At 49.2% G+C, this 26,700-nt stretch overlaps 1 protein-coding gene across 3 annotated transcripts in view; it reads right to left on the bottom strand.

The window, feature by feature from the left end:
• Nucleotides 1-26,700, bottom strand: part of PIWIL2 (piwi like RNA-mediated gene silencing 2) — a 349,150-nt gene that overhangs the window by 312,819 nt on the left and 9,631 nt on the right. For 2 of the 3 annotated variants that reach the window (XM_030202016.1, XM_030202014.1), the window contains exons 3-4: nt 17,498-17,660; nt 17,297-17,396 (exon numbers count right to left, since the gene is read on the bottom strand). In XM_030202016.1, coding sequence (XP_030057876.1) covers nt 17,297-17,396; nt 17,498-17,650 — 253 coding nt within the window. In that variant the 5' untranslated portion in view covers nt 17,651-17,660. The remainder of the gene's footprint in view (nt 1-17,296; nt 17,397-17,497; nt 17,661-26,700) is intronic. The other variant, XM_030202015.1, reaches the window with a different exon arrangement.

The following is a 26,700-nucleotide window of genomic DNA, read 5'->3' as shown; positions in this document are numbered from 1 at the left end:
TGGAACCGTAAGTCTTGAGCTTAGTTTTTTAGGAGGAATGTATTTAGAAATCACATGTGTATTAACACTCTTGTTGAAATTCTTTGTTATATATTGACGGCTTTGCAGGATTATCCCTTGACAAAGCAATCTGGCGAAACAGGTCCTGTCGGGATAACGAAGGTTCCTGGATGCTCCTCATTACATACATAAGATATACAAGATAAGTTATTTTGATAATTGATTAGTGGTAGTTTAAATAGTTTTCTTCCTACCATTCATAAGTGTGTGCCCTAAGTACTTTTCATATGAATATTTATTTTCACTAAAATTTGGATGGAGGGGGTGGTCAATGATTAAAGACTGCTACGGCTGATAGACAAGAGTACTTTGTCATAACATACAGCCAAATGATTATCTATGAGACATCCCCAAAATTCATGCTGTATTGTACTGTGTGACACTCACTTTTTCTACTTTTTGCATATGTTTGCTGAGTTGTGATAACTTAACAAGTAGAACGCCAAAAAATTTTTTTGACAGTATCCTAGAAATAAGCAGTGGATTCTCCCCAAGTCCTTCCTAATAATGGCTTATGGACTTTTCTTTTTGGATTAGGAACTGGTTGACGGACAGACGCCAGAGGGTGGTGGTTAATGCAATTCGCTCGGATGAGGGAAAGGTGAGTAGCGGAGTGCCTCCGGGTGCTGGGGCCGATTCTGTTATTTGTGAGCAACATTGCTGAAGGGATAGAAGGTAAAGTTTGCCTTTTTGCGGATGATACCAAGATTTGTAAAAGTGGACACCCCGGAGGGAGTGAAAAACATGAAAAAAGGATCTGCAGAAGTTAGAAGAATGGTCTAATGTTTGGCAATTATAATTCAATACAAAGAAATGCAAAGTGATGCACTTAGGGAGTAGAAATCCACGGGAGACATATGTGTTAGGCGGTGAGAGGGATCTTGGGGTGATATTATCTGAGGATATGAAGGCGATGAAACTGTGTGACATGGCAGTGGCCGTAGCCAGAAGGATGCTAGGCTGTACAGAGAGAGATGTGAACAGCAGAAGAAAGGAGGTGTTGATGCCCCTGTACAAGTCGTTGGTGAGGCCCCACTTGGAGTATTGTGTTCAGTTTTGGAGGCCGTATCTTGCTAAGGATGTAAAAAGAATTGAGGTGGTACAAAGAAAAGCTACAAAAATGGTATGGGATTTGTGTTACAAGACATATAAGGAGAGACTTGCTGACCTGAACATGTATACCCTGGAAGAAAGGAGAAACAGCGGAGATAGGGTATGATACATACCTGTAGCAGTTGTTCTCCGAGGACAGCAGGCTGATTGTTCTCACGACTGGGTTGACGTCCGCGGCAGCCCCCACCAACCGGAAGAAGCTTCGCGGGACGGTCGGCACGCAGGGCACGCCCACCGCGCATGCGCGGCCGTCTTCCCGCCCGTGCGCGACCGCTCCCGCCAGTTGAATGACTAGCAAAAGATGAAACACACAACTCCAAAGGGGAGGAGGGAGGGTAGGTGAGAACAATCAGCCTGCTGTCCTCGGAGAACAACTGCTACAGGTATGTATCATACCCTTTCTCCGAGGACAAGCAGGCTGCTTGTTCTCACGACTGGGGTATCCCTAGCTCTCAGGCTCACTCAAAACAAGAACCCAGGTCAATTGAACCTCGCAACGGCGAGGGAACAACAGAAATTGACCTACGAAGAACAACTAACTGAGAGTGCAGCCTGACCAGAATAAATTCGGGTCCTGGAGGGTGGAGTTGGATTTACACCCCAAACAGATTCTGCAGCACCGACTGCCCGAACCGACTGTCGCGTCGGGTATCCTGCTGGAGGCAGTAATGAGATGTGAATGTGTGGACAGATGACCACGTCGCAGCCTTGCAGATCTCTTCAATAGTGGCTGACTTCAAGTGGGCCACCGACGCTGCCATGGCTCTGACACTATGAGCCGTGACATGACCCTCAAGAGTCAGCCCAGCCTGGGCGTAAGTGAAGGAAATGCAGTCTGCTAGCCAATTGGAGATGGTGCGTTTCCCGACAGCGACCCCTAGCCTGTTAGGGTCGAAAGAAATAAACAATTGGGCGGACTGTCTGTTGGGCTGTGTCCGCTCCAAGTAGAAGGCCAATGCTCTCTTGCAGTCCAATGTGTGCAACTGACGTTCAGCAGGGCGGGTATGCGGCCTGGGGAAGAATGTTGGCAAGACAATTGACTGGTTAAGATGGAACTCCGACACCACCTTCGGCAGGAACTTTGGGTGGGTGCGGAGCACTACTCTGTTGTGATGAAATTTGGTATATGGAGCATGAGCTACCAGGGCTTGAAGCTCACTGACCCTACGAGCTGAAGTAACTGCCACCAAGAAAATGACCTTCCAGGTCAAGTACTTCAGATGGCAGGTATTCAGTGGCTCAAAAGGAGGTTTCATCAGCTGGGTGAGGACGACGTTGAGATCCCATGACACAGTAGGAGGCTTGATAGGGGGCTTTGACAAAAGCAAACCTCTCATGAATCGAACGACTAAAGGCTCTCCAGAGATGGCTTTACCTTCCACACGATAATGGTAAGCACTAATCGCACTAAGGTGATTCCTTACTGAGTTGGTCTTGAGGCCAGACTCTGATAAGTGCAGAAGGTATTCAAGCAGGTTCTGTGCAGGGCAAGAACGAGGTTCTAGGGCCTTGCTCTCACACCAAACGACAAACCTCCTCCACTTGAAAAGTAACTCTTTTTAGTGGAATCCTTCCTAGAGGCAAGCAAGACCCGGGAGACACCCTCAGACAGACCCAACGCAGCGAAGTCTACGCCCTCAACATCCAGGCCGTGAGAGCCAGGGATTGAAGGTTGGGGTGCAGCAACGCTCCATCGTTCTGCGAAATGAGAGTCGGAAAACACTCCAATCTCCACGGTTCTTCGGAGGACAACTCCAGAAGAAGAGGGAACCAGATCTGACGGGGCCAAAAGGGCGCTATCAGAATCATGGTGCCGCGGTCTTGCTTGAGCTTCAGTAAGGTCTTCCCCACCAAAGGTATGGGAGGATAAGCATACAGGAGGCCGGTCCCCCAATGAAGGAGAAAGGCATCTGACGCTAGCCTGCCGTGTGTCTGAAGCCTGGAACAGAACAGAGGCAGCTTGTGGTTGGTCTGAGAGGCGAAAAGATCCACCGAGGGGGTGCCCCACTCTCGGAAGATCTTGCGTACCACTCTGGAATGGAGCGACCACTCGTGCGGTTGCATGACTCTGCTCAGTCTGTCGGCCAGACTGTTGTTTACGCCTGCCAGGTACGTGGCTTGGAGAAGCATGCCGAAGCGACACGCCCAACGCCACATACCGACGGCTTCCTGACACAGGGGGCGAGATCCGGTGCCCCCCTGCTTGTTGACGTAATACATTGCAACCTGATTGTCTGTCCGAATTTGGATAATTTGGCAGGACAGCCGATCTCTGAAAGCCTTCAGTGCGTTCCAGATCGCTCGGAGCTCCAGGAGGTTGATCTGCAGATCCTTTTCCTGGAGGGACCACAGACCCTGGGTGTGAAGCCCATCGACATGGGCTCCCCACCCCAGGCGGGATGCATCCGTCGTCAGCACTTTCGTGGGCTGCGGAATTTGGAATGGACGTCCCAGGGTCAAATTGGTCCGTATGGTCCACCAGAGCAGTGAAGTGCGGCAACTGGTGGAGAGGCGGATGACATCCTCTAGATTCCCGGTGGCTTGGAACCACTGGGAAGCTAGGGTCCATTGAGCAGATCTCATGTGAAGACGAGCCATGGGAGTCACATGAACTGTGGAGGCCATATGACCCAGAAGTCTCAACATCTGCCGAGCTGTGATCTGCTGAGACGCTCTGGTCTGCGAAGCCAGGGCCAAGAGATTGGTGGCCCTCGCTTCGGGAAGGTAGGCCTGAACCGTCTGGGAATTCAGCAGCGCTCCTATGAATTCCAGAGACTGAGTTGGCTGGAGATGGGACTTTGGGTAATTTATCACAAACCCCAGCAGCTCCAGAAGTTGAATAGTGCACTGCATGGACCGGAGGGCTCCTGCCTTCGAGGTGTTCTTGACCAGCCAATCGTCGAGATATGGGAACACGTGCACTCCCAGCTTGCGTAGGTAGGCCGCTACCACCACGAGGCACTTTGTAAACACTCGTGGGGCAGAGGCGAGCCCAAAGGGCAGCACACAATACTGAAAGTGCCGTGCGCCCAGGCGGAATCTGAGATACTGTCTGTGAGCTGGCAGTATCGGGATGTGAGTGTATGCGTCCTTTAAATCCAGGGAACATAGCCAATCGTTTTTCTGAATCATTGGCAGAAGGGTGCCCAAGGAAAGCATCCTGAACTTTTCTTTGACCAGGAATTTGTTCAGGCCTCTCAGGTCTAGGATGGGACGCATCCCCCCTGTTTTCTTTTCCACAAGGAAGTACCTGGAATAGAATCCCTGCCCTTCCTGCCCGGGTGGTACGGGCTCGACCGCATTGGCGCTGAGAAGGGCGGAGAGTTCCTCTGCAAGTACCTGCTTGTGATGGGAGCTGAAAGACTGAGCTCCCGGAGGACAATTTGGAGGCAGGGAGGTCAAATTCAGGGCGTATCCGCACCGCACTATTTGGAGAACCCACTGGTCGGAGGTTATGAGAGGCCACCTTTGGTGAAAGAATTTTAACCTCCCTCCGACCGGCAGGTCGTCCGGTACGGACACTTGTAGGGCGGCTATGTTCCCGTGGATCCAGTCAAAAGCCCGTCCCCGGCTTTTGCTGTGGAGGCGCAGGGGGCTGCTTAGGCGCACGCTGTTGACGGGAACGAGTGCGCTGGGGCTGTCCCTGTGCCTGACGAGGCCTTCGGGCCGGCTGGTTGTACCTACGCTTCGCAAAAGAATAGGGTGCAGCCTGCCGAGCCCGGGAAAAACGCCCGCCCGCGGGGGCGGGTGCTGAAGGCGCCCGGTGGGAGAGCTTGTCGAGAGCGGTTTCCCGCTGATGCAGTTGGTCAACCATCTGCTCGACCTTCTCGCCAAAAATATTATCCCCCCCGGCAAGGGACGTCAGCCAGTCTCTGCTGGGTGCGGTTGTCCAGGTCAGAGGCACGCAGCCATGAGAGCCTGCGCATCACTATACCTTGGGCCGCAGCACGAGATGCCACGTCACAGGTGTCAAAAATCCCCCTGGACAGGAACTTTCTGCACGCCTTCAGCTGCCTGACCACCTCCTGATATGGCCTGGACTGCTCCGGCGGGAGCTTATCGACCAGGTCCGCCAGCTGTTGCACATTGGTCCGCATGTGGATGCTCATATAGAGCAGGTAAGATTGGATGCGGGTCACGAGCATGGAGGATTGGTAGGCCTTCCTCCCAAATGAGTCCAGAGTGCGAGACTCCCGCCCCGGGGGCGCCGAGGCGGTATCCCTCGAACTCCGTGCCCTCTTGAGAGCAGAATCCACGACCGCTGAGTCATGGGGCAACTGGGGCCGCATGAGCTCTGGGTCAGAGTGGATCCTGTACTGGGACTCTGCTTTCTTGGGAATGGTGGGGTTAGTTAGTGGTCGCACCCAGTTCCGAAGCAGCGTCTCCTTCAGGACATTGTGCAGCGGTACCGTGGAGGACTCTCTAGGTGGTGATGGATAGTCGAGGACCTCGAGCATCTCGGCCCTCGGCTCTTCCACAGAGACCACGGGAAAGGGAATGCTTATAGACATATCCCGCACAAAGGAGGCAAAGGAGAGACTCTCAGGAGGTGAGAGCTTCCTCTCCGGTGACGGCGTGGGGTCCGAGGGAAGGCCCGTAGACTCCTCTGAGGAGAAATATCTCGGGTCTTCCTCTTCCCCCCACGAGTCCTCATCCTCGGTATCGGACATTAGCTCATGTAGCTGAGTCCGGTACCGGGCCCGGCTCGACGTCGAGGCACCGAGGTCTCGGTGTCGTCGAGCGGTGGACTCCCGCGCCGGCGGGGACGGAGCTCCCTCCATCGACGTCGACGGGGACTCCACCTGCGTGGCGGTCGAGACCGGCACCGCAAGCGGCGGCGGTGTCGACAGCCCCGGCGCCGGGCTAGAGCTCGCCGGCGCCACAGTCATCGGCGCCGGGGGCGCAAGCACCCCCGACGCCGGCACAGCCTGGCGCATCAGCCCTTCCAGGATCCCCGGAAGGATGGCTCTGAGGCACTCGTCCAGGCCCGCTGCCGGGAAAGGCGGTGGGGCCGGTAAGGGTGTCGGTGCCAGAAGCTGCTGGGGGCCAGGAGACGGCACCGAGGTGCCGGAACCCCGACGCGTCGGTACCTCCACCACCGACGGAGATCTCTCCTCTCTGCGATGACGCTTCGGCGTCGACTCCCCTTCAGGGTGCACCGAGGGCTCCCGGTGACGGCGCTTCTTATCTTTTTTCCGGTGCACGTCACCGGCGCCGGAGGGCATGGAGGAGGAGGAGGTCGATCCCCCTCGGTCTCGAGGTACCGGGTCCGACAGGGTTCGGTCCCGTGGCTCACGAGCTGAGGGAGTGACCGGGGCCGACAGCCCACGCGGCCTCTCAACCCCACTCTCACCGGCGGGCCGACGGGACCTGTTCTCCTGGGGTCGCTGCCATCGGTGCCGATGTCTCGGGCATCGATACCGGTACCGAAGATCCGGCCTTCGATACCGATGCCGTCGAGGTCGACGTCGAGGGGCCGGCGCAAGTTCCAAAAAGACGGTCCCGCAGAACTTGCCTCGCAACCTGAGTCCGTTTCCGGAGACCGAGACACAGCGCGCACGACTTGAGATTGTGCTCCGGCCCGAGGCACTGGAGGCACCAAGCGTGGGTGTCGGTCTGCGAGATCGGCCGGCCGCAGCGACCACACTTTTTAAATCCACTCGGGACCTTCGAGGACATCGACGGAAAAATCGCGTCGGCGAAGTCAAAGTCGGCAATGGTGGCTAAAATCACACCACGAAAAAACTAGCCGACCGAGCGGCCACTAGGCCGCAACGAGGCGTCCCCGCTGGAAGCGAGGGAAAAGGGGAGCGCGTGCTCCACACGCGCGAAAATCTTTTTTTTTTTTTTTTTTTTTTTTTTAACAATACGAAGAAAGAAAGAAAGAAAGAGGAACCGAACGGGTCAAAGCAACGATCCGCGTAAACGCGGTCGAAAAATCCGGCGGCTGAACGGAGAGAGAGGCAATTGCACAACTCTCTCCAGTCGCGGAAAAAAAGTAACTGGCGGGAGCGGTCGCGCACGGGCGGGAAGACGGCCGCGCATGCGCGGTGGGCGTGCCCTGCGTGCCGACCGTCCCGCGAAGCTTCTTCCGGTTGGTGGGGGCTGCCGCGGACGTCAACCCAGTCGTGAGAACAAGCAGCCTGCTTGTCCTCGGAGAAATGACACAGACGTTCAAATATTTGAAAGGTATTAATCCGCAAACAAATCTTTTCTGGAGATGGGAAGGCGGTAGAACTAGAGAACATGAAATGAGGTTGAAGGGAGGCAGACTCAAGAAAAATGTCAGGAAGTATTTTTTCAAAGAGAGAGTGGTGGATACTTGGAATGCTCTCCCGCGGGAGGTGGTGGAGATGAAAACGGTAACGGAATTAAAAAATGCATGGGATAAACATAAAGAAATCCTGTTCAGAAGGAATGGACCCTCAGAAGCTTAGCAGAGATTGGGTGGCAGCACCCAGTGGATGGGAGGCGGAGCAAGTACTGGGAAGACTTCTACGGTCTATGCCCCGAAAATGGCAAGGATAAATCAAGGTCAGGTGGGATAAACATAAAGGAATCCTGTTCAGAAGGAAGGGATTCTCAGAAGTTTAGCGGAGATTGGGTGGCAGAGCCGATGGTGGGGGGCGGGCTGGTGGTTGGGAGGCGGGCTAGTGCTGGGCAGACTTCTACGGTCTGTGCCGTGAGGATGGAAGATACTAATCAAGGTCAGGTGTACACAAAAGGTAGCACATATGAGTTTATCTTGTTGGGCAGACTGGATGGACCGTGCAGGTCTTTCTCTGCCGTCATCTACTATGTATACATATAAAGTAGAACATGTGAGTTTATCTTGTTGGGCAGACTGGATGGACCATCTACTATGTTACTATGTTTTAAGAAGCTAGCCAAATCTTTTTTAAACCCTGCTAAGTTAACTGCTTTTACCACATTGTCTGGCAACAAATTCCAGAGTTTAATTACTCATTGAGTAAAGAAATATTTTATCTGATTTGTTTTAAATTTACTACTTTGTAGCTTCATTGTGTGCCCCTTAGTCCTAGTATTTTTGGAAAGCGTAAACAAGCGATTCACGTCTACCTGTTCCACTCCACTCATTATTTTATTTTTTCAGAAAGTTCCTCCCCACTGAACCAAGCTAACCAACCAGACTACTGAATACCAATAAATGAACACAGCATTAAACAGAAAATGAACTAAGGAGTGGAGGAGTGGCCTAGTGGTTAGGGTGGTGGACTTTGGTCCTGGGGAACTGAGGAACTGAGTTCGATTCCCACTTCAGGCTCAGGCAGCTCCTTGTGACTCTGGGCAAGTCACTTAACCCTCCATTGCCCCAGGTACAAATAAGTACCTGTATATAATATGTAAGCCGCATTGAGCCTGCCATGAGTGGGAAAGCGCGGGGTACAAATGTAACTAAAAAAAAATGCACTAAACTTAACGAGCCATTAATGTGGGTTTTAAACTGGTTCTAGCCAGTTTAACGTGCAAGTAGTAAACCAAGATATGCACAAAAGGGCATTGTTCGATCACGGTAGCAGCTAACGAAAACGGAATGCAGATGAGCAAATTAGTATTATAATGTGTAGAAATTGTATTGTAATGAGATGCACTACCGTTTTCCGATTGCCTAACCGTAGAAAATCTAACGGGAGGTCTGTACCTCTTGTTGGGGCTGCGCAGGATTTATTCACCTCTAAAAACTTTTATAAATTTACCCCCCCCCCCCCCCACAAAAAAAAACAAAAAAACAAAAAAAACGTCCAAGCGCTCATCAGGGACGTCTTTTATGGATGTCCTTCACTGAAAACAAACGCCCTTCTAAAGTGCCTAACTTAGACGTCCTTCACTAAAAAAAAAAAAAAGGACGTCCCTGACGAGCACTTGGACGTTTTTGTTCCCTCAATTTATTTTGGACTATTTGGACGATTATGCCCCTCCTCCAGGTCTCTCTCAACCAATCACAGCACGTTTAGCTGACACCAGTGACAGCTAAGCGCGCTGTGATTTGGTTGACCTGGAGGAGGGGCATCGGACGTGCTGCTAACACCCCAGGGCAGACGTTTGCAGCTTTCTCCGTCTAGCTATTTCTGTGCTCCAAGCTTCTGTCCCTTTCAATTCCCATTCTCCCCGCTTTACTTCTTCCTGTTTCTGCCTTCCAAGCCTCACATGGAACTACTGGGTCGGAGCCGCAGCCGCCAGTGCATCTGCAGCCCCTGCACTGAGAGCCGCTGCTGCATGGCCGGGGACACCATGATCGGGGCGGGGCAGCCCAGCTTCAGCGCCTGCCGCCGCCCCCGCTCTTGGGGCCGCCTTTGCTTTCCGTCTCTCCCGGCGCTGGCAGGCAGCTTGTGCAGCAGGATCGGACGTGCTGTTTTTTTTAATAAGTACTCCTGTGTTCAGTTTACACATCTAGGGAGAGACATGTGGCGGCGGTGCCCCCTCTCCTCCTGTCGGCCCCCAGACCTACATTAATGCTAAAGAGCCGGTCCCGGGTTCTTGCTCAGCGCCGGCTCCCTCCAGTGCCTGGCAGCACAGCCTGAGCTCCAGCCATCATCACCGGCGGTGGCAAGAAGAAAGCACTCAGGAAGACTGTGAGCCCCCCCCCCCCCCCCCGACAGCCTCTCAGCCAATCACAGCACGGTTAGCTGACACTAGTGACAGCTAAACGCGCAGTGACTGGCTGAGAGAGACCTGGAGGGGGGCATCGGACGCCAACATCCTGGGGCAGACAGAAAGGAGCAAGGCGGCCAGAGCAGAAGCCGCCGATAGCTACCGGCAGCATTGGGAGCCTCCTCGTAGCCCTTTGATCTCCCTCCCGATTATGGGGATGACTTTTTTTTGTTCAGTGAAGGACGTCCATAAAGGATGTCCTTGGCAACGCAGAGCAGTCAGCATAACGCTTGGCTGCTCTGCGCATGCTCAACCGGCCGAATGGCTTCCGAGGGAATAGAGAATGCAAGTGAGCTACAACGAGCAGCTCATTTGCATTCCATTTCCTTGATGCATGGCCGTTCCCTACCGATTCGCTATGGAATCGGTAAGGGAAGGGCTCCTCTGAGGACTTTAGTGCATCTACCCCTAAGCTTCTGTCACCAAATTCATCCCAAACACCTAACGTGCTTGCCTGAAGCAAATACAAAAAGCCTGTCATAGTGAAGACATCTGTTAATCTCACTGTTCTATATAATTGTAACCTTGTCCTATACAAACTGTAACCAATCAATTCCAGACTCTTGTAAGACACAATGAACCTACCACTAAGAAAGAAAAAGAAAGAAAGAAAGAAAGAAAGAAAGAAAAAGAGAAAGAGAAAGAAAGAAAAAGAGAAAGAAATAAAGAAAGAGAAAGAAACTGAAGCAAAACAAAAACTTTCCAGAACACTCCGGCACGCAGGCAGAGCGAACCACGCATGCGCAAACGGCTTCCCGCCCGTGGCACGAGCGTGACATCATCAGTTTTATAAAAAAGCAACCAGAGAATTACAACAACTCCAAAGGGGAGGTGGGTTGGTTTGTGAGAACAATCAGCCTGCTGTCCTCGGAGAATACCTGCTACAGGTATGTATCTACACTTTCTCCGAGGACAAGCAGGCTGCTTGTTCTCACGATTGGGGTATCCCTACCACCCAGGCTCACTCAAAACAATGAACATTGGTCAATTGGGTCTCGCAACGGCAAGGGCATAACATAGATTGACCTGAAAAGAGCAGAACTACGTGAGAGTGCACCCTGGGACAAAACAAAATGGGCCTAGGAGGGTGGAGTTGGATTCTAAACCCCGAACAGACTCTGCAGCACCGACTGGCCAAACCGACTGTCACGTCGGGTATCCTGCTGAAGGCAGTAGTGAGATGTGAATGTGTGGACGGATGACCACGTTGCAGCCTTGCAAATCCCTTCAATAGAGGCTGACTTCAAGTGAGCCACTGATGCAGCCATGGCTCTGACATTATGAGCCATGACATGGCCCTCTAGATTCAGCCCAGCTTGGGCATAAGTAAAGGATATGCAATCCGCTAGCCAATTAGAGATTGTGCATTTTCCGATGGCGACTCCCCTCCTGTTTGGATCGAAGGAAACAAACAATTGGGCTGTCAGTCTGTACAGCTTTGTCCGCTCCACGTAAAAGGCCAATGCTCTCTTACAGCCCAAGGTGTGCAACTTGTCTTCACCAGGGCAGGTATGAGGACGGGGAAAAAATGTTGGCAAGACAATTGACTGGTTCAGATGGAACTCCGACATCACCTTCGGCAAGAACTTAGGGTGAGTGCGGAGGACTACTCTGTTATGATGAAACTTGATATGAGGTGCATGCACTACCAGGGCTTGGAGCTCTCTGACTCTATGAGCTGAAGTAACAGCCACCAAGAAAATGACCTTCCAGGTCAAGTACTTCAGATGGCAGGAATTCAGTGGCTCAAAAGGAGCTTTCATCAGCTGGGTGAGAACGACATTGAGATCCCATGACAGTGGTGGAGATTTGACAGGGGGCTTTGACAAAAGCAAACCTCTCATGAAGCGAACAACTAAAGGCTGTTCAGAGATAGGCTTACCCTCTACACGTTGATGATAAGCACTAATCGCACTAAGGTGAACTCTTACAGAGTTGGTCTTGAGACCAGACTCTGACAAGTGTAGAAGGTATTCAAGCAGGGTCCATGTAGGACAAGAAAAAGGATCTAGGGCCTTGCTGTCACACCAGACGGCAAACCTCCTCCATTTGAAAGAATAACACTTTTTCGTGGAATCTTTTCTGGAAGCAAGACCCGGGAGACACCCTCTGAAAGACCCAAGGAGGCAAATTCTAAGCTCTCAACATCCAGGCCGTGAGAGCCAGAGACTGGAGGTTGGGATGTAGAAGCGACCCCTCGTTCTGGGTGATGAGGGTTGGAAAACACTCGAATCTCCAGGGTTCTTCGGAGGACAACTCCAGAAAAAGAGGAAACCAGATCTGACGAGGCCAGAAGGGAGCAACCAAGATCACAGTTCCGCGGTCTTGCTTGAGTTTCAGAAAGTCTTCCCTACTAGAGGTATGGGAGGATACGCATACAGAAGGCCTGTCCCCCAATGCATGAGAAAAGCATCTGATGCTAGTCTGTCGTGGGCCTGAAGTCTGGAACAGAATTGAGGGACTTTGTGATTGATCTGAGTGGCAAAAAGATCCACCGAGGGAGTGCCCCACGCTTGGAAGATCTTGTGGACAACACCCATGTTGAGCGACCACTCGTGAGGTTGCATGATCCTGCTCAACCTGTCGGCCAGACTGTTGTTTACGCCTGCCAGATACGTGGCTTGGAGAAACATGCCGTGACGGCATGCCCAAAGTCACATCCGAACGGCTTCCTGACACAGAGGGCGAGATCCGGTGCCCCCCTGCTTGTTGAATCTGTCTGTCTGAATCAACATGATGTGGTTGGACAGCCGGTCTCTGAAAGCCTTGAGAGCGTTCCAGAACGCTCGTTAATTCCAGGAGGTTGATCTGAAGACCCTTTTCCTGAAAGGACCAAGCTCCTTGAGTGTGAAGTCCATCTACATGAGCTCCCCACCCCAGGAGGGATGCATCCGTCGTCAGCACTTTTTGTGGCTGAGGAATTTGGTATGGACGTCCCAAGGTCAAATTGGAGCGAATGGTCCACCACTGAAGGGAACTGCAAAAGTTGGTGGAGAGATGGATCACATCCTCTAGATCCCCTGTGGCCTGTCACCACTGGGAAGCTAGAGTCCATTGAGCTGATCTCATATGTAGGCGTGCCATAGGAGTTACATGAACTGTGGAAGCCATGTGTCCTAAGAGTCTCAACATCTGCCGAGCTGTGATCTGTTGAGATGCTCGAGCCATGGACACTAGGGCCAGGAGATTGTCTGCCCTTGCCTGGGGAAGATAAGCTCGAGACGTCCGTGTGTCCAACAGAGCTCCAATGAACTCCAATTTCTGAACCAGGACAAGATGGGACTTGGGATAATTGATCACGAAGCCCAGAAGTTCTAGCACCCGAATAGTCATCCACATGGACTGGAAAGCGCCTGCCTCCGAGGTGCTCTTCACCAGCCAATCGTCAAGATAAGGGAACACATGCACTCCCAGTCTGCGTAGCGATGCTGCGACAACTGCCAGGCACTTTGTGAAAACCCTGGGCGCAGACGCGAGACCAAAGGGTAGTACACAATACTGAAAGTGCCGAGTTCCCAACCGAAATTGAAGATACTTCCTGTGAGCTGGAAGTATCGAGATGTGGGTATAGGCGTCCTTTAAGTCCAGAGAGCATAGCCAATCGTTTTCCTGAATCATGGGAAGAAGGGTGCTGAGGGAAACCATCCTGAACTTTTCTCGGACTAGGAATTTGTTCAGGGCCCTTAGGTCTAGGATGGGACGCATCCCCCCTGTTTTCTTTTCCACAAGGAAGTACCTGGAATAGAATCCCAGCCCTTCATCTCCTGGTGGAACGGGTTCGACCGTATTGGCCTTTAGAAGGGCAGAGAGTTCCTCTGCAAGTACCTGCCTGTGCTGGGAGCTGTAAGAATGAGCTTTCGGTGGGCAATTTGGAGATTTGGATATCAGATTGAAGGTGTATCCTAACCGGACTATTTGAAGAACCCACCTGTCGGAGGTTATGAGAGGCCACCTTTGGTGAAAAAATATCAACCTCCCTCGGACCGGCAAGCCGTCTGGCACAGACACTTTTTGCGAGGCTATGCTGCACTGGAGCCAGTCAAAAGCCCATCCCTTGCTTTTGCTGGGGAGCCGCAGGGGCCTTAGGCGCACACCGTTGACGGGAACAAGCGCGCTGGGACTGAGCCTGGACGGGCTGCCGAGAAGCAGGAGTGTACCTACGCCTATTATAGGAATAGGGAGCACTCCTCTTCCCTCCAAAAAACCTCCTAGATGAGGAGGTGGTAGCAGAAGATGCCCGGCGGGAGAGAGAATCCATAGCATCATGGTGCTTCTTGATCTGATTGACCATATCCTCTACTTTTTCGCCAAAAAGTATACCTTGAGCAGCTACTCGGGATGCCACATCAAAAGTGTTGTAAGTACCCCTGGCCAGGAATTTTCGACACGCCTTCTGCAGCCTGACCACCTGGTGAAAAGGTTCGGCGAGCTCCAGAGGAAGTCCTTCGACCAAACTGGACAGTTGACTCACCGAGTTCCGCAAGTGGATGCTCGTGTAGAGCTGGTATGTTTGAATCTTGGCTGCGAGCATAGCAACCTGATATGTCTTTCTCCCAAAAGAATCCAAGGTCCTAGACTCCCTGCCTTGGGGCACCGAGGCATAGTCCCTAGTACTCTTGGCTCTTCTGAGAGCAGAATCCATCACCATGGAATCGTGAGGTAGTTGAGACTTCACCATTACCGGCTCTCCATGGACTCTGTACTGGGACTCAGCTTTTCTGGGGACCACTGGATTAGAGAGAGGGAACGACCAGTTTCGCATAAGAACTTCCCCAACTGTGTTATGCAAGGGAGCCGTTGCAACCTCTGTAGGAGGAGAAGGATAATCCAAGACCGTGAGCATCTCGGCCCTGGGCTCATCCACAACCTCCATAGGGAAGGGAATGTCCTTAGACATTTCCCAGACAAAGGAGGAAAAAGAAAGTCTCTCAGGCGGAGACATCCTTCTTTCAACTGGCGGAGTAGGATCAGAGGGGACCCCATATGACTCTTCTTCAGAAAAGTATCTGGGATCTTCCTCTTCCTCCCACGAGCGCTCATCATCGGTATCGGACAAAAGCTCTCTAAGAGCAGCCCGAACTCGAGCCTGTCTCGATATCGAGGAACGACGACCTCGAGGGAGATGTCGAGAAGTCCTTGCCTGGACTGCGGCAAAGCTTCCTCCGCTGACGTCGGAGAGTCGACCCGGGTGGCAGCCGATGCCGCAAGCGGCACCGAGAACGGGGACCTCACCACAGGCGAAGGGGCCAGATGCCACCTCAACAGTCGGTGCAGAAGGTGAAAGCCTGTTGCAGAAGGTGAAAGCACCCCTGGCACCGAAGTAGACTGGCGCAGCAACCCCTCCAGAAGCTCTGGAATAAGGGCCCTGATGCGCTCGTCGAGAGCTTCCATCGAAAAAGGCTGGGGGGCCGGCGCAGGAGTCGGTGGCAGAATCTGAGGGGGCTTGAGAGCCGGTACCAGGCTGCCAGAAGACCAACGCATCAGCACCTCCTGTACAGAGGGTGAGCGGTCCTCTCGACGCTGACGTTTCTCGGGTGCCGAATCACTCGGCTCCCCGGAGCTCTCGGTACAACACATGGAAGGAGATCGATGATGGTGCATCTTAGCCTTCGCTCAACGCCAATCATCGAGACTCCTCGGTACCGAAGAGGAAGACGTGGAATCCTCATGCCTCCTCAGGGCCAGGTCCGACGAAGGTCGATCCCGGGGGGCCTGCATAGTAGTAGGCCTCGAGACAGGTGGAGACCCACTCGATGCCTCGCTGCTCCCAGCGCGATATGGTCATTCAGCAGCCATTACCTGCACTCTTGAAGACGATGCTTCCCTCGATGTCGTCGACGCTGCCAACCTCGGTACCGATGCCGACGTCGAAGGACCGGACCGATCCGCAAAAAACTTTTCACGTTGAGCCTCCCGAGACACTTGGGTCCGTTTTTTCATTAAAGAACAGAGCTTACAAGAAGCTGGCAAATGATCGGGCCCAAGGCACTGGAGACACCACGCGTGGGGGTCAGTACCCAAGATGGTCTGGTTGCACCGAGTATAATGCTTGAAGCTGTTGGGTGTCCTCGATAACATGGACAGAAAAATGGCGGCTGCGAAATTAAAGGACGCGATTGTGCCAATTAAAAAGGCACAAAAAAGAAAAATAAAACCCGGCCAAGCAGCCTAAAAGCTGGCCGCGACGAAAAAAGAAGAAAACTTGAACTTCAGAAAACTAAAGAAATAAAGGGAAAAAAACCTTTTTTTTTTTAAATTTTGTGAAAACACAAAAAATGAAGAAGAAAAATAAGAAGAGGGAAGCAGTAATGCCAAAAAGGTCTCCTGGGCCAAAAATGATCACAGTAGAACACCATGTCACTCCACACGCGGATGAAAAGAAACTGACGATGTCACGCTCGTGCCGCGGGCAGGAAGCCGTTTCCGCATGCGCGGTTCGCTCTGCCCACGCGCCAGAGCATTCTGGAAAGTTTTTGTTTTGCTTTAGAGATTTGACGGTCTCCTGGGCCGTCGCGGACGACGATCCAATCGTGAGAACAAGCAGCCTGCTTGTCCTCGGAGAAATAATTTTACATTTTCTGTATTACACTTGTTATAAACCGTTTTGAACCTCTCTGGGAATTCAGCGGTATAAAAGTACTAGATTAGATTAGCAGCCATATGACTTTGCTTTTATCTAAAAATTTTATATTTGACTCTGCATTTTTGTCATCTAGCAACCACACAGTACACATTAGTGACCTCTCACCACTTCTAATAAGGCTCCAAAAATGCCCCAAACACATAAAATATGTATTTTTAAATTTAATTTAAGGAGCCAGTCTCTGTGCTGGTCTCCTTTGTTGCAGGGTGCCTGCATGAAAATTCACACTGTTTTTAGGTCCCTATGAGCCCCCCCCTCGCTTCCCAACAATCTTTGGGCCAAAATGCAGTCTTTCCTGCACATGAGCAATCGCATTTTAAACATGAACCGCACCCAAATTGCTGCCTTACAATGGCAGATTTCCTGACTGGGCATTAAGTCCGGGAATTTTCCTAGACTTGCTGGCACGATCCCCCTGCTCCAATGCACGCGCGGATGATGCCGCCACAGACGTCACAGTGTTCCATGTCACTGCACATGCGCGCGAGTAACGTCAGTGGCCCGGCAAGAATGTTTCAAGCCTGGGACTTTCCTGCTTGCAGCTCTGGGCTCCCCTTCAAAATTGCCCAGAATGACCTCAATAACGCAAAACATGCGATTCCACATCCCTGTGGCAAGATGCCACTGCTGCGGAATTCAAATTTTAAAGGCTCTCGGGGTCTCCCCAAAGCCCCGAGAGCACCCAGGTAATTTTTATTATTTAAAAAAAAAATTTAACCAGCTTGTTACACAAGGAGGCAGTGTGAAGAAGATGAACATTTTAGCAGCTTTCAGGACCACAGGTGATATTATACAGATCTCCCTTACCTAATGGTGGAATCCCTTGTCCCAGGGAGCGAGTGGGCAGGGTCTCAATACCAAGGCCCCGGAACATGGATGGCAGAGCAGTGGCAGAAGCCATGGATTCCTGTAGGGGACAAGGAAATAAGAATTACCATGCATCTTATCAGCATCATGCAAGTCCTTCGGCAAAGAGCGAACTACAGTACAGTCTTCACTTCGTTTTACCTGCTTTCCCGGTTTCTTTTGTTGAGCTGCTGCTTCTAGTTGAGCTCCTCTGCCAAGAGCCATCTCTCCAGCTCCATGAAGAGCTCCTGGCATGCGAACCCCAAAGGGCATACGAAAGGATGAACCCCTCATTGGAGGTCTTGATGGATCCATTGCAACTCTGCTAGGAAATAAAACAAGTTTCAACATGTACATTAATAAACATGCTCTTGTCTTCATGGCTGAGGCTTTGTACATTATCATTATATTTACAAAGCATTAGGGCACTCGATGCAGAAAACACACTACCACGTCCACAGCACCAACCCTGCAGCCAGTGGTTTGGCATTCAAACTCTCCAAAGTAAAAACAAAAATAAAATATTTTCTTGGATTATACTTTCAAAAGCACTGTTTAAAGAAACAGTCAGATCAAAAACCTAAACATTCTAAAGGAGCAATTAATTTTCAAATAGTCCATATAGCTTCAAAATATGCAGATGGTTTTAAAGAATGCACTATGGGGCTCATTTTCAAAGCACTTCGCCTTCCAAAGTTCCATAGGTTTCTATGGAACTTTAGAAGGCTAAGTGCTTTGAAAATATGTATGTGAGCCATTTCTTTTTGAAAATTAACGGCCATAAAAGCACATATGTTAACCATCCTTGTACTTTGCAGTTGTTATTGTGAGAGTGGTAGGGGATGGAAGAGAGAAAGGACAAAATAGTTTGCATGTATCTGAAACTAAAAAACATGTGCATTTTCCTCTCCCAGCCTAAACATGTCAACAGGAACACCCTTTTATTCCACACTTGAAAGTACAGATGCAAAGGAACTGTCATGTACTTTTCGTCTCTTCTTTTTATCTATTTAACAAATTTAAATAAGTTCAGTCTAAGAAAACCTCTTGAACTAAACTCAAAGATGAGATTATTAAGCATTCTCCTCCTCAAGCTATAATCTTAGCGCCTAAATGTAAGCGTCATTTGCATAGTAAGGGGTAAATTCTACAAACGGCGCTCAAAATTTGACGCCAAAAAAATTGCCACTGAACGATCTTCTATAATGGGTGTTCTGGGATCGGTGCCCTTTATAGAATAGTGTGTAGCCCCATTACATCTAGAACTTTCACTTTTGAGTGAACCCTCTTCACACCTATCTTAATATTAAACCATTCCATTCTGTGATCACTAGATGCCAGAGGATCACCCACTATAACATCAGAAACACTCTCCCCATTAGTAAGCACTAAGTCCAGTATGGACGCATCCCGCATGAGTTCTATTACCAACTGCTGGAATAGTTCCCCCTGTAGAGAATTCAGGTCTCCCTACTTCTAGAAGACCCCACAATAGGGATACCCCAATCAACATCTGACATATTAAAACCACCTATTAGTAGTACTTCCCACTTACAACTATATTTTGAATGTCTTCAATTAAATTTCTGTCCATTTCGTCCATCTGTGAAGGACTATATATCACACCAATGTAAAAACATTTTCCATTCTCTCTTTCCAGATTGATCCACAGTGCCTTTTCCTTACCTATCATTAATATCACTTATGGTACCTGAAAATTGGAGGATGACCAATATAATGCAGATTTTTTTTAAAGGGCTCCAAGGGTAATCATGAGCCTAACATCACAGCAACATAGTAAATAGCAGATAAAGACCAGCATGGTTCATCCCCAGAAAGGCAGCCAGGGTGAACTTGCCACTCCATGAAGGTTACCCTCCCCATTTTGTTGTTAGGGCTGTACTTGCCCCTCTATGCTCTTCATATGCATAATTGTGTCAGTTATGCTTTACTTGAGTGGTAGTACTCTGCTGTATACTTTTATTTAATCTGCTTCCCATATAAGGATCCTCTGTGTATACCCCACACCCTTTTGGATTCTATCACCATTTTCATTCCCACCAACTCCCGCAGAACAGCATGTCATGCATCCACCTCTCTTCTGTGAAAATGTACAAAAATAACCCCCACAACTTACATTATGAGCCCACTAGGGACAAAAAAAGTACTTGTATATAATACACAAGCCACTTTAATTGTAACCACAGAAAGGTGGTAATCAAATCCCTTCCTCCTATTTTCTGATGTTGCTTTTTCAGTTTCCCCCTTGTAGTTTCATTTCATGTCCTCTTGTTCTACTGTCTCTCCATTTTTGGAAAAGGTTCACTTGTTAATTTCTTTCAAGTATTTAAACATCTGTATCCTATTTCTCCCTCCTCTCCTCCAAACTGAACACAGTACTGCAAATGCAGTCTCACCAATGACTTGCATAGGAACATTGCATCCTGCTGATTATGCCCCTCTCTATGCAGCCAAGCATCCTTCTAGCCTTGGCCACTGCTTTATCACATTCTTTCGCCATCTCAACCACTATCACCCTGAGGTCCCTTTCCTGGCCATTGCATATCAGTCTCTCACCTCCTATCACAAACAGCTCCTTTGGGTTTCTGCATGCCAAACTGCCAAGCATTTGCCTATACTTCTAAATTTTTGTAGTTCACTTCTCATGCTCTGCATTCCCTCCAAGGTGTATACTCTTATTGCTAATCTTTGTCTCATCCACAAAAAGGCATACTCTTTTCTTCTAACCATTCGGTAATCACTCACAAAACTATTAAACAGAAGCAGTCCCAGGATGGATCCCTAAGGCACTCCAATACTCCCCTTTCTTCTGAGTGAATTCCATTTACCACCACCCTCTTGTCACCTGTAAGTCAACAAATTTCTGATCCACACTGGATCCCATCCTCAATCTGCTCAATTTATTCATGAGCCTCCTATGAGGGACAGCATCAAAGGCTTTGCTGAAATTTAAGTAGATCACATCCAGCACATGTACTCAGTCAAGTTCTTCTCTTATCCAGACAAAGAAATCAATTAGATTTGTTTGACATGATCTACCTTTGGAGAAGCTATGTTGCCTTGGATCTTGCACCCCATTGGATTGTAGAAAGTTTACTATCCTTGAAGGGAAGTGACGTCACAGAACACGATGGATGCCTAGGCAGAGAGCTCCGGCTAGCCTTTGAGCAAAAACAAGCACCACCGCGGCTGTTGCACCTGAACAAACATAGAAGCGTAACAGAAACGCTGCGTAATCATAATCAGATGAGTTCCCAGGCATCAAAGCCAGATCTGTCCAGGTTCGCATATGCGGGGCCTGCCGCATCAACCCACGTGGACGACGGAGAAACGTGAGCGCCCGATCCTAAGGCACACCGAGCCACCCAGAGTTCGCTGCTGCTGTTCCTCTCTGGAGGATCTACAGAGCAGGACCCGGAGCCCCTTCAAGAGATAAATCAATGGCTGCAGGAGATAAAGACAGACCTAAAAGCGGCGCGCAATGACCTGGCCATATTAGGGGCGGATCTGAGAGGTGAGATGGGGGCGCTGGGACACCGAGTGGAGGAGGCAGAAGAGCGACTTGAAGAACATGCGGAGTCTCTTACCAAGTTAGCACACCAAAGCAAGGAGGCACAGGCTAAGGCACGTCAAGTATGGGATAAGATCGAAGACTTGGAGAACCAAAGCTGACGCTGTAATATACACTTTCAGGGCCTGCCTGGCTCGCCATTATATTCTGATTGCGAGCCTGAATGGCAAGTGCATTGCTGGCAGAGGAATAGATAACACTAGACCCCTCAGAAATTCGCATAGAGCGAGCGCACCGGTCCTTGGGGGCCCCAAGATCCAATAAACCTCGTGACCTGATAGCCTGTTTTTCAGACTTCTTCAGACATCAAGATAAAAGAAAAAAATCATGCAAGCCTCCCGCAAGATAGCAGACTTTATGTGGGACAGTTATCAAATTGAAATATACCAAGATCTAGCGGCGTCTACGCTGAAAAGACGAGCAGAACTCAAACACTTCACACAGTTCCTGCGCTCTCAGGGAATTCAATATAGATGCGGTTACCCATTTGCCTTGAGAGTCTATAAAGAAGGCAAGCTACACCAGATTCAGACAATTGCAGAGGTAGCAGGAATATTCCCAGAAGCAGCTGCCGGTAAAGAGGATGGTACAAACCTTTCCTCAACCTTACCAAAAGAGGCTCGCCCGCGTTGGCAGAGAGTTACAGCGGGAAAGGGCCGCTTACAGCGCCAGCAGTCAGACTCTGCTCTAAAATCTGCAAGCTTTAAGGCGAAGGCATGAAAAATAACAATGATCATATTGGACATGATTTATTTGGACTGAGACCTACTAGAGGCATAGGCCTCCTGGCGAAGGCTGGAAGACGCATTAATACTGGTCCCAGTTAGCCATGGACTGGGAACTTTGATTGCCACAGGTGGATTAAAAGTTTGAAGCTCTGATTGACAGAAAGGTGGGAGTCACTTCCTTCTAAGGCACCCTCATGCTTGGAAAAGAGAGGTGCCAGATCAATGAAGGAGGGAAGGGAGGAGGGATGGTGGCAACTCCTCAGATGTTTAGCATAATGTTGCTAGTTTTAGTAATGTGTACTAGCTAGGTTAATGTAAAAGATAAGTCATGAATGATATTACCTTTCTTACATTTAATGTTAAGGGGTTAAATTCACAAGTAAAGCGTCAATTTCTATTTAAAGAGATCTGACGCCTACATGCAGATGTGACTTTTGCACAAGAAACGCATTTACTCCCAATTCATGAGCACCTGTGTGGGCATAGTAGATACTACCACCTTTATTTTGCCTCTAGTCACATGGAAAGAAAAAGAAAGGGCGCGCTAATGGCTCTCTCTAGAAAATACCCTTGGCAGGTGAAATATATAGTCCGCTATAAGAGGGGGCACTATATTCTTGTGGTCCTACAGGTGGGAATAGAGATATTGTCCCTTCTAAATATCTATGCCCCCAATGAGCATCAGAGGGCCTTCTTTGAGGAACTTTCAGGGCTCCTTTCCAAGCACGTGGAGGGCACTTTGTTGATGGGAGGGCATTTCAATCTTACCCTATAGCCACAGTTGGATAACTCCACAGGGGGTGTAATATATTCCCGAAAGGATCGTCTTAAGCTTCATAGTTTTATGAAGAGATGGCATCTGCTAGACATTTGGCGCCGGCTGCACCCCCACACTGGCGATTACACATACTACTCTGCAGTCCATCACTCTCACTCTCGTATTGACATGTGGTTGGGCCCCCCTAACTTACTACTAAGTATGAAGGATATACAGATCCACCCTAAAACGTGGTAGGATCATGCTCCCCTTAATCTAGAGATGGAGCTCAATGTGTTATCTCCCCCGCGACCCCAGTGGCAGTTTGATGATGGTCTCTTGGCTGATCCCCTGGTTATTTCACGCTTGAAGGAGCTTAAAGACTACGTGGAACTCAATGATAACGGAGAGGTTAGTTCTGTGATACTATGGGAGGGCCTAAAAGCAGTAATGCGTGGGAGGGTTATAGAGTTGCGGACTCATATAAGACGACAGGTGAAGTCCCAACCCCAAGAACTACATACAGAGCTGTCTACTTTGACCATTCAAGGCAAACAGGGTTCATCTAATCCCCAGGTCAAGGAGCGCATCCATGCCGTCCAGTTGGAGCTCCGTGAGCTCCAGCTGGCAGAGAAAGCAGAACACCCACAGAGAATTAGGCAAACCCACTTCGAATTTGGAAATAGGCCATCCCGACTCCTGGCACATAAACTAATAAAGCAATCCATCAGCAGATTTATCTACACGATACTAGATGATACAGGGAAAAGATGCAAGCAATTAAAAGAGATTCAGTTAGCCTTCTTAAATTTTTATAAAACGCTGTACCACCCTGATATCTCTCCCACGATGCTGGAGGTTCAGGAGTATCTGAAGGAAATACAACTCTCAAAAATAACGGTCTCACAGGGGGAGGCACTGTCGGCACTAATAACTCTAGATGAAGTCTTGGAGGCCATACAGGATATACCCACTGGGAAAGCACTGGGGCCGGATGAGTTCACTAATAAGTTCTACAAATGTTACCGCAAACTTCTTGCCCCGCTGATGGTTCGTGCTTTCAGCGAGCTGGAGTGCTTGCCAGAGCTGCCATATTTTTGGCACCTGGCCTACATCACCATCTTGCTGAAACCGGGAAAAGATCTGCAGCACTGTGGTTTATATCGCCCAATCTCATTGTTGAGTTCGGACTAGAAACTGTTTACAAAAATCCTGGCCAAAAGGCTTCAGAGGGTGATACCACATTTAGTTCATGCCGATCAGGCGGGTTTCATTGTGGGACGCCAAGCGTTCGATAATATTTGGAGGGCACTCCATTTGATTCATGAGGCGAATGGCGTGAAGCAGTCCACACTCATTCTCTCTTTAGATGCCGGGAAAGAATTCAATAGCGTGCAATGGCCTTTCATGTTCTCTGTACTAGAGCGTATGGGCTTCACAGGGCGCTTTGTTTCCTGGCTCCATTTACTCTATACCTCTCCGATAACCTCCTTGCAAACTAACGGCTCCTACTCTACCCCATTTTCTTTAGGTCGAGGAACGCAGAAGGGCTGTGCGCTCTCCCCTCTGTTATTTGCATTGACTATTGAGCCTTTGGCTCAGGCTATTCGAACACACCCAGAAACACAGGGTCAGACAGTGGGTACAGAGACACACAAAGTTATGTTATTTCCTAATGATATTTTATTGACTCTGACAGAGCCAGTGCGAACACTGCAAGCAGCAATGCGGATCATACAGAGCTATGGGAGAGTTTCGGGTTTCCGGATTAATATGGATAAATCAGAGGCCTTAGGCCTCCATATGCCGTTGGCGGTACAAAACTCCATTCGTCAATTATACCCTTTTCGATGGCGAACTAAGTCATTACATTATTTGGGTATTAATCTTACACCATCGCTTCATACCTTCTATGAGGCTAATTTTCCCCCAAAGATAAAGGAAATATTTCAGGATTTAGATAAATAGGAGGGTTTGGAACTCTCATGGTTGGGTAGAACATCGGCTATAAAAATGATGGTTTTGCCAAGTTGCTATATTTATTCTTAGCATTGCCATTACCATTGCCCAAACACTTCTTTTGCCAGCTCAATCATACAGTTTTTGCATACATTTGGAGGCATAAACCGCCGCGGGTGTGAGCAGAGATCCTAAATCAGCCAAAGCAATGGGGAGGTATGGGGATCCCCAATTTTCTTTTGTATTTACAAGCAGCGCAACTATGCCTATTGATGGAGTGGGTCGCTGAACCTACCAAGTTTTGGGTCCAAATTGAGAGACACTGAAAAGACATACATCAGTTAGGATCTATATTGTGGTTTCTCCATCAACAACTACTACACCATATTAATATACCCCCCCCCCCCCCCCACACACACACACACACTATACGTTTTCCTCTACAAACCTGGTGTGATATAAGCCGAAGGCTCTTTCCCAACAGGACATACTTTAGACAGACGGCCATACGGGCCGCCCCAGGTTTTCCCCTCGGGACAAAGGAGGCAGTCTATAAAAACTGGGAACGAAAGGGCTTATCACAACGGGGACAGATTTGGGTGGAAGGGCAAATGGAATGGTTTACCAACCCACCATATATTTAACTATAGGCAGATACGAAACTATATACACGGTAGAGCTAAAGATGAATTGACTTTAGATGACACGGTGATGGAGACTGCACTCCAGGGTGGGAAAGCCAAGGGCTGTACATTGCGGTTATATGCAGCGCTCCTGGCCCGGCATATCTATATTGAGGTACACACAGAGATGGAAGCAAGATATGGGAAATAAATATGATTTACGAAAATGGGAGAAGGCCTTTGGATATATGCTGAAGGCTTCTGTCTCTAGCTCACTGATAGAAAATGGATAACAAAATGCTTTATCGCTGGTATTTCACCCCGTACAGTATGGCAAAAATGTATAAACAAGGAATGGGCTATTGTTGGAGGGGATGTTCTGAGAAGGGTGACATGCTCCACATATGGTGGACTTGCTCAAATATAAAGCCCTATTGGTCCGAGGTGGTCCACTTACTAGCTCAAATTACAGGTGTGCGGTATCCATTGACAGTGGAATCTTGTCTTTTGCACTTTCGCCCACCAGAGACACATCGTTTGGTATCAATCCTGCTGGTAGTGGGAATAATTGTATTGGCAGCGGCTTGGAGATGGGGTAAGCTCTAAGGCTCCAAATGGATTGCCTCAGGATTAAGGCACCACTGATATGTAATTCTTACTAACTCTACCATACACACATGTTGTCTGTAGGTTGCTGGGTGTAGGACTGAGAAGGGAGGAAACAGCGAGCTGCTGGTGTGACTCTGGGGGTAAAGATTAGTGCAACTGTGGAACACAGAAGCGCATGCACTAGCCCATGTGTCACAAACAGGCACCCTGGGCCCAGCTAGGAAGAAAAGCCTGATTTGAGAGGTGGCGGGCTTCAGGACTGGTTGAAGCTGTGTGGGCCAGAAAGGTAAGCTTGTGGGGGGGGGGGGGGGGGGGAGTGCCCTCTGTATCCAAAAGTCACTGCCCGTGCAGAGCATATGTTTCATTCTGAGATACCAGTGAGAAGCTAGACAGAAAGAGTAAAAATAATCTTAACTGAAAAAAAATGAATTACGAGAGAGGGAATTCAATTTATTTGAGGAGTTATTTATTTTTAATGTAACTGAAGCAGAAGGTGGTAAAAGGGCAATGTTGGTTGTAATTTAGTTTTAAACAATTTTTATTGATGAATAGTTGTGCATCACAAATAAACACAATCTTTAGCCTCAGTACAACAACCAACAATAAAACAGTTCGATAAAAGGAACTTTAATATTTATAATAGAAGAAAAACCTCACCCCAACCGTAGCCCACCCACCCCTAGCCCCCTACATGTTGGTTGTAATTTAAAAGCAAAGTACTTGCGAGAGAAATTCTTTGTATATGAAGAACTTTAAGTAAAGCTTGAAGAGAACTGTCAGCATAAACTACCTGACAGTGGTGGTCTGTGTGACTAGGCACTGCCCTGCCTTATCCCAAATACATTTGGAAGACTAACTTATGAACCCTAACGTGGCTGAAGTGTGCTCTGGTACTTTGAAAGACTAAAAACAAACAAACAAACAAACAAACAAACAAAAAGCCTCACTGAAAAGTGCAATGCTCACTGTAGTGAGAAAAAATGCATTTGGCTGGAACATCACATTACTGGCGTGAGCGTTAGGTGCAAAACTAGGGTACGGTAAGTGCAAAGCTGGTGCAGTAAATGCAGGCGATATACTCACACAAGGTAGACAAC

Source organism: Microcaecilia unicolor, chromosome 4 (genome assembly GCF_901765095.1).
Source record: "Microcaecilia unicolor chromosome 4, aMicUni1.1, whole genome shotgun sequence".
In the NCBI taxonomy this organism is placed as follows: Eukaryota; Metazoa; Chordata; class Amphibia; order Gymnophiona; family Siphonopidae; genus Microcaecilia; species Microcaecilia unicolor.
The sequence above is the reverse complement of the archived record's forward strand: the minus strand, read 5'-3'. Positions and strand labels throughout refer to the sequence as shown.